The sequence below is a fragment of the Cynara cardunculus genome (assembly GCF_001531365.2).
Source record: "Cynara cardunculus var. scolymus isolate 2C chromosome LG 10, CcrdV1, whole genome shotgun sequence".
Classification (NCBI taxonomy): Eukaryota; Viridiplantae; Streptophyta; class Magnoliopsida; order Asterales; family Asteraceae; genus Cynara; species Cynara cardunculus.
This window is the reverse complement of record NC_037537.1, coordinates 27856659-27864302: the sequence shown is the minus strand read 5'-3', so window position 1 is coordinate 27864302 and position 7644 is coordinate 27856659. Positions and strand designations below refer to the sequence as shown.

Sequence of the window (7644 nt, the reverse complement as noted above, 5' to 3'; positions counted from 1 at the left end):
TTTTAGTCTTTTGTCTAGCAGTGTCGTGTCGATCTTTTGTAACTTAACCTGGTATGAGGTGGGTTAGAACTTAAGTTAATTTTTGGGCGATTCAAAGACTTCCGCTGTAAACGKTTCAAACGGTTTTATTTTAGCCGTCTTTTGAAGTATTTATTTAGGAATATGTTTCAGATTACGTAACATCAAAAAAAAAAAAAAATGAGGGTGTTACACTTATCACATGTAAATCAATATCAACCACGTTATCACAAACATTAATGAGCACACCTAACCACAAAGGTGATGTTTGATTGGTTTGAACTTGTGCTACAAATATCAAAAGTGCATGGAGATCACATGTTCAAATTTAAAGAGAAATAAAAATCCTCTTATGCCCATGAAGATTCAAATGCAGTGATTCCGGGCTACCAGCAAAACAGGTGGTTGTTCTGGGATTAGTCGGCTCGCGTAGCGGATTGGATATCCAGGTTAATAAAAAAAAATGTGCACACTTATTTTATTTTATCTACTTTGGTGTTTTTAAAATTTCATTTTATAGTCTTATTTATATTTAATTAAAAACAATAAATGACTGAGAATAATATTATTTGTATTTTTTTTATGTGTGAATCAAGTTAATTTATGTATTACAACTCTAAAAAGTTGGTCTTGGTGTTAATATATGAGGAAAAAATTTATAAGTAGATGTAGATTCAAATTCGTATCCGTCCATCTAAGAGATTTCAATATGCCAGGTCATGAGCTATAACGAGTGATTGAGATCTGTTGGCCTTTCACCTGCACTGCCTTCGCCTAGGACATTAGAAAGAGCAAGAAAGGGTTTGTTGCTGATTCGGAGCTTCCCTATCTATTTGAATTGGTTTACAGCACCTACTTTCAAGCTTATAAAAGGAATTGCTTCTATTAACTTTTAAGAGTGTCTCTCTTGTCTGGCTCAATATGAACAAGGTAGGCTGGTGGGTGGGTAGGCTTCTATCCAACTAATAGGACATGCAATTCTCCCTTTAGCCTTAAAACAGACACAAAATCAATCAACAACTTCTAAAAAGAGGATGAATTAAGACAACAAAAACGGCCAGCATTCAGACAATATATATGGATGTATTTATCTCATCAATAACAATTTTTAGCAAATCACATGGACGAATTAGAATTTAGAAAGTGCAGAAGGTATAAAACTCAAGAACCCTAAACCCCAAATCAACTTCAGTCAAAATAGAGCCGATATAAGAGCATCTCCACTCAACCGGTAATTTTAGGGATTTGCCGTTTGTGACCTCTACAATCGACCGGCAAATGAATTTAGGTTTTGCCGGATCCCTTATTTGAACGGCAAATATGCTGTGGGTTTCTTGAACGGCAAAACCAGTGGGACCCATTAATTTGTATTAAAAACCATTTTCCATTTAATAATTTAGGGGTTGATTGAGTTATTTTAATGTGGGTCCACAAATTTAGTATTTTTTTTAGAATATGATTGAAGTTGAGTTTTTTTTTTAAATGTTTATGGACCCATCATATTTGATGTTTTTGGTGATAAGGTTGGAGTTGCCCTAAGGTACCGATAGGGAGACTGAAATGGCAGAAAACCTAAAATGGAATAGAGAGAAATCAGGTAGAAAGGAGCAGCAAGTACAAAATCACAGTCGAGATCAAGCAGGAGCGATTCACCTTAAAGTACTGTTCTTTCACCTAATCTATTTCTTACAGCCTCATATTCATTTGTTCGTCGTATAGAAGTCGATTGGTAGGGTTAGAGTAGTTAAATACCTGCCAAACCAGGACCAGCCGCCGTGTACGGAGGCACCGACGCCAACAGGGATAAACGCCGGCCACTGTGAATTTAACTAGTACACAACAATCAAAGTGACATTTCCAATCCCTAAACAACCATAAGCCATAAATCAAGCAGAGTGACGACGGATATATACAAACAAAAATTCAAACACAAAAGATAAACATCAACACTTGGACTTTATTCCAACAAAACTAAATAAATAAACCCATCAGTTTTAAGCTTAGACCTCAGGTGCAACGCAGATCCAAATCTTCAGGTTAGGGATGAAATTGATGTAGAAACCAAACAAAACCAACTCGTAATTGAACCTTCAAACCTGGAGATTTTGGGTGATTTCAACAGGGCATGTTTCACACTCGATAACTGTTGAAATTAAATCCTTGTGAACATTAGGATTAAAACCTAATCCTGTAAATTTTTTATAAAGATAATAATTAGTATTTTGTTAGAATTCAATGATTATACTAAATATATTTTAAAATGAAAATAGAAGGCTACTCGCATAATGCAGCGATACATCTCGATTTCAATGTTCTATTTTATTCTTTGTCTCTGTCGATATTATAATCTATACTACCTTATTAAACAAATTCACTAAAAGCCTTAAAATCTTAAAATTATAAATGCCCAAAATACCCTTATCTATGCTACTTCACCTTTCAACCCTTTCCCTTTACCCGGCTACCCTCCCCAAAGCGTCGCTTCCATCGCTCCCCTCTCCCAATACGACGTTTCAGAAAAGTTGTCCCTCCCCCAAGACGACGATTCAGGCATGCATTTATCTCACTCGATGACGATTCCCTTTAAAGCGAGTTTCCACCGCTCAATACGACGATTCCCTTTAAATCGATTAAGGCAGACATTTCTCTCAATCTTCCATCGTTCAATCCATCTCCATACGAGGATTCAGGCATTTCTCTCAATCTTCCATCGTTCAATCGTTCAATCCATCTCCATCTCCAGGTAATTATTTGGTTTGTTTTTAACATTCAAATTTTTTTAGGGTTTTTGATTGTGAATTCCCGTCGTGTTTACTGTGAGCTAACGACCAAATCAAACGAATGAAGACAACACGCCAACCCCTGTTCTACCCTAAGACCGACTTATATCCTGATTTGTTTCATCCTCATGTGTGTAAGCTAACATGAACCTGTCTGTACCTTCGGGTTCATATGGCATTCAACTTTTAGGTAAAAAGAAATCAAAGTCTGATGGAAGTGATTTAGGTGAAGAGAAACATGTCTAAAAAAGATCTAGCCTTAAAGCAAGCAATTGATCAAATCAATACTTCTCATGGAAAGGGATCTATCATGTTTCTTGGTCAGTGTGCTTCTCCCAGACAAGTCCCAGTGGTGTCTACAGGATCTTTTGCATTAGATATAGCATTGGGAGTTGGTGGCTTTCCAAAGGTATTTACACTGTGTTAGTGTCCTATTTCTCTTTGCTTAAAAGTATTGGAATGTATATATTTAAAATTTATATGTACGTTCAGTAGGTAATCTTATACAAAATATATAATAACTGCAACAACTAGCCCTTCATCTCAAGTTGGTTGTGAGACTGAACTTGCTGAAGTGGTGAAACAACCATACAGAAACTATAACAATGGTGTTTGCTTGAAATTTTTGTTCATCCATGCTATAATGTTGCTCCATTTTCATCTTATTTGTTTCTTTGTCCTGCTGTTCATATTGCAACGTATGGTTCAATTCAGAAATGTCGTTGTCCRAGTGTTTTATAGTCCATTTAGTATTAAAGTAACGTTTTGAATAAGTCTATGCTTTGGGGTGTAGACTGCACTTTTGGAACTTGGTTGGTGATTAGATGCATAGCAAGAATTACCTGCCAATTTGATTTGATGTTCTTMGTTTCATATTGCTATAGACCATTGTATTTTCTCGATATTTGCATGCTTGCTTATAAACTCATGATCTTAAGCATTGTATTAATGGACCTATGATYGTGATAATCAATGCGCACTTTTGTGGCTGAGGAATATTTTAGTTATGTTTGTGACTCGGAGGTCCTGATTGATGCTCACAATGAGGTTTTTTGCCAGAGCATCTAGCTAAGGTCTCTTGCCTACTTGTGTTGTTTACATTGCATTTTCTTTACCTCTTTTGAATTGCATTTGAATAGGTTATTGAATGATACGATGCTTAAAATTATGTTTCTTTTCTAATGCATTAATCTACTTATGCAGGGACGCGTAGTTGAGATATACGTCCCAGAGGCCTCTGGAGAGACGACTCTTGCTCTGCATGTAATTGCTGAAGCGCAGAAGCAAGGAGGTTAGTTTTCAATGCTTTGTTAAATTTTATACACATTAAGAGGTAGCTGAAAGCATATCTTGCTTGTGTATTCTAGAGAACCTTGTAGGAGTTTTTAGTTGCTCAAGGCGTGAACATGTGTACTTATTTGTTATGTTTAAATTTGTTTATAAGTCTCCACCATGGTTAATTAATTCCACTCATGGCAACCCGTTGATTCGGATATTAGAGGACCAAACTAAGGCGTTGATGATCTGATTCTTAATATTATCTTTAACTATCAGAGGGGGAACAAGGAAGAGTTATGACTCGATCATAGTTTTTTATGAACATATAAAGGAAAATAGTTTATAAAAGGTTATAATATGACTTTATAATATGTTCTTGGGTTTTTTTTGAAATATATATATATATATATATATATATATATATATACATGTATTAATTCAACCTTAATCTGAGTTTCTGGACAAGAAAGAGGGTAAGCAGTTGAAATTTCATTCTAAAACCCATCTTTTTTGGTCTTTTCATGACTTATGATCTGTCAAATTTGTAGTTTTGTTTATTGGTTTTGAGTGTTCATCTTAAAACTCAAGTTTCTTGTTTTTTTTTTGGAATTTTTATATATAATTTTGAGGGGAGATATTGAGGAGGTTGAAGCTGCTAATAAAGCTGCTGTTTTGAGTTGCCATAGAATTCTTAGCTTGTTGGCTCAGCCCCAAGATCAGGTTCAGTCCAAAAACTTAAAGATACAAACAGGGGAAGTAGTGGTTAGATTCAAGAAAGTTGGAAGTAGGATGTTCTGTTGGTTAGATTGAAGCTGCTGTTTAGGGTTCTGTTTGGTTATATTGAAGCTGCTCATAAAGCTGCTAATCTATTTCTATCCAACATGTCATTAATTTGGTAGTAGGATGTTCTCTTTCCCTTCCCTTCCCCCAACCCCTACATCATATATATAGCAGCAGCAGCAAATATTGCTATATGTGGTTATTAAAGTGATTGGACTTGTTTTAGGATATGGTTTCTTTTGCAGGAGAGCAGGAGGTGCCAGTATCTAATACCGGATTCTATGTACTGTATTGGACATAAGATTATGAAATTAACTTAAATTCCACCACATTCTTTGAAAGCACGTCGGCACTACATATTAAAAAATAAATTTGCAATATCCTACACAGGTTTGATGGACTAACATAAACATAGAGATCTTCATGAGCTAAAATGTAATATTACCGGTTTCCGGTTGCTTCGAGATGTGTCGTAGACTCGAAATTTCCATTTCTTGTGAGAAAGAGGAATAAACATACATAATGATTTACAATTAGGAGGTTGTTATGCGAGGTTCGAAGTTTCACAGGTTTGTCCCTTCTCTTTTATCTATTTTTTATAAAATTTGTTTGAACCTTAGTAACTGTCTATTTCTTGCTAAAAAGTGGACTTACTGATTAAAATATATTTCTATTTCTTTTTAAAACAGACTTAGGGATCGTTTACCAAACGCTTACCCGGGTAAGGGCTTATCAAATCCCATTACATTATCGGATGAATATGGTAAAGACCAAGAATCTTACCCGGTAAGAGCAAGACAAGGACCAAGAGTCTTACCCGGTAAGTGGGGGCAACGACTCTTACCACGGTAAGTGCTTACCGCTAAATTGTTGCATATGATGCCGTTTTGATGGACTAAAATCTTACCYGGTAAGTAAATGATAGTGTTAATTTTTGCCGGTAAKCACCTACATGGTAAGTGTTTGGTAAACGGCCCCTTAGTTATTGTCTGTGTTGAGTGTTCACTGGTGTTATGGATTGTGATAAGATCAAAAGCAACAGGTTATAACTAAAACCAATGGGAACTTGCCAAAAAAGAAAAGAAAGAAAAGATAAGGTTATGTTGTATAAACTTGATTTACTTGTGATGCTGTATGAGCCATCTATATTTCCTTCATTCACTTGTGATGCTGCATGAGCCATATCAAAACATCAAGAATGATATTATGCATTTGATTAGAACTTTAGACTATTCTCATTGTTAATTTTGCATCTACATAATTATGCATTTGATTTTATCTTGTATGCAACTTATATTGCCTCGTGGACACATATATGAACATAAACTTTGATGGGTTTGATGCTATTATTGCATTTTCTCTTTTCCTTGATGGTAATTGTAATATACTACTTTGGATCATTTAGGCACTTGATGTTATTGTTGCCTTTTTTATGATCAAACTCTATCAAGTCAAGAACTCAAACTAAATAAAACACCTATCTCAATATCATGGGCTTTGGTAGCGCCTGGGTTTGATTCAAACCCGGGAAGACGAGATATAAAAAATCCTAGCAACAATCATTTGTAAGCAAATCGTTGAACCATTTGATTCGTTTCTTATAATTATTAGTTTGTTTCTAGTGAGGGGATCATATTGTGCATTTTTAAAATGGGATGAAGCATATATGTGAATTAGCTTTACTGGTTTTGTTTGGTTTTTTAATTAATTTCTATGGATTTCGACTTTTTGTTATTGTAGTTATGTCAATTGGCAGCGAATGATATGGGACAAGTCAATGATATTGGACCTACGGAACATGTCGGAGAACAAGGCAATGCCATTGTTGGCGCATGAAGGACTAATTGTAGGTTTGGTATATTTAACGGTTACGGGTTTGGTTGCATAAGATAATGGCATTTGGTTTGATGTACTTTGTGTTATTGGTTGTTTTGTGTATGTTGTTCAACTTTTAATGGAAGTTGGTTGGTTTGGCCAAAGTCCATTGGTCATATCTTTTGGTAACTAGAAGCCCACAATAATTCATTTATTTCAATTTGGAAATGCTTAAATTGAGGTTTGCTTTAATCGAGTTTTATGTTATTCATTTACATCCTTATTCTGAGCTTTTAAAATCATATCATTCTCTTTCTGGTAGTTAGCTTAATTTTATAATCGTTTATAATAATTTTACTTCCTGTAACATTATGCGGGTATCATTTAGCTACTTGATTTGTTTGCTACTTGTGAAATTATTGTCGGGATCTAATGATTTGCGAATTGAGTTTTGTTTGTGGTTTCTTTGTGATGGTTGACAATTGGACCATTATAGTATCTGATGGAGTTTGTACCAAGTGTTGAATATACATAAGGTACTATAGCACCTGGTAACAATACTAAAAGTAAATTATGATCCTAAATTTCAAGTTCTGATTGAGGTATTTAAGGGCCGTTTAATCAAACGCTCAAAGTCTCTAACCATTTATAATTGCTAGCTTTTGTTATATGAGTCTGCTATTTGCATTTTTTCCAAAAAAAACTTTTCATGTACCGGTTAGCTAATGTATTTCAATGGCAAATGGATGTCAACAAAATGGATTTGACTGATTGGTTGTGAAAATATTGGTAGCTATTGTATTTTCACAGACAGTGATTGTTTCCCGTTGCATCGCATGGGTATACAACTAGAAGTTAATAAATCAAACAAAACAATCGATACTTCGTATGAGAATTAAGATTGAATGACAAAACGAACTATTTAAAAATCAAATTAGAAAATCGACACAAGTTGACAAACCAATGAAACAAT

The 7644-nt window shown here is 34.8% G+C and overlaps 1 protein-coding gene and 1 long non-coding RNA gene across 2 annotated transcripts; both read left to right on the top strand.

Annotated features, from left to right (window-relative positions):
- The first annotated feature begins 1578 nt into the window (after positions 1-1578).
- Positions 1579-5195, top strand: LOC112520193 (protein RecA-like). The gene is made up of 5 exons (XM_025128493.1): positions 1579-1677; positions 2654-2761; positions 3124-3207; positions 4002-4089; positions 5102-5195. The coding sequence occupies exons 1-5, from the start codon at positions 1579-1581 to the stop codon at positions 5155-5157; spliced, it is 435 nt and encodes a 144-aa protein (XP_024984261.1). The 3' UTR covers positions 5158-5195.
- Positions 5196-5260: 65 nt separating this feature from the next.
- On the top strand, positions 5261-6829 carry LOC112520505. Its single transcript, XR_003070007.1, has 2 exons — positions 5261-5425; positions 6597-6829. It is a non-coding gene; the product is annotated as an uncharacterized LOC112520505 (long non-coding RNA).
- The last annotated feature ends 815 nt before the right edge of the window (positions 6830-7644 follow it).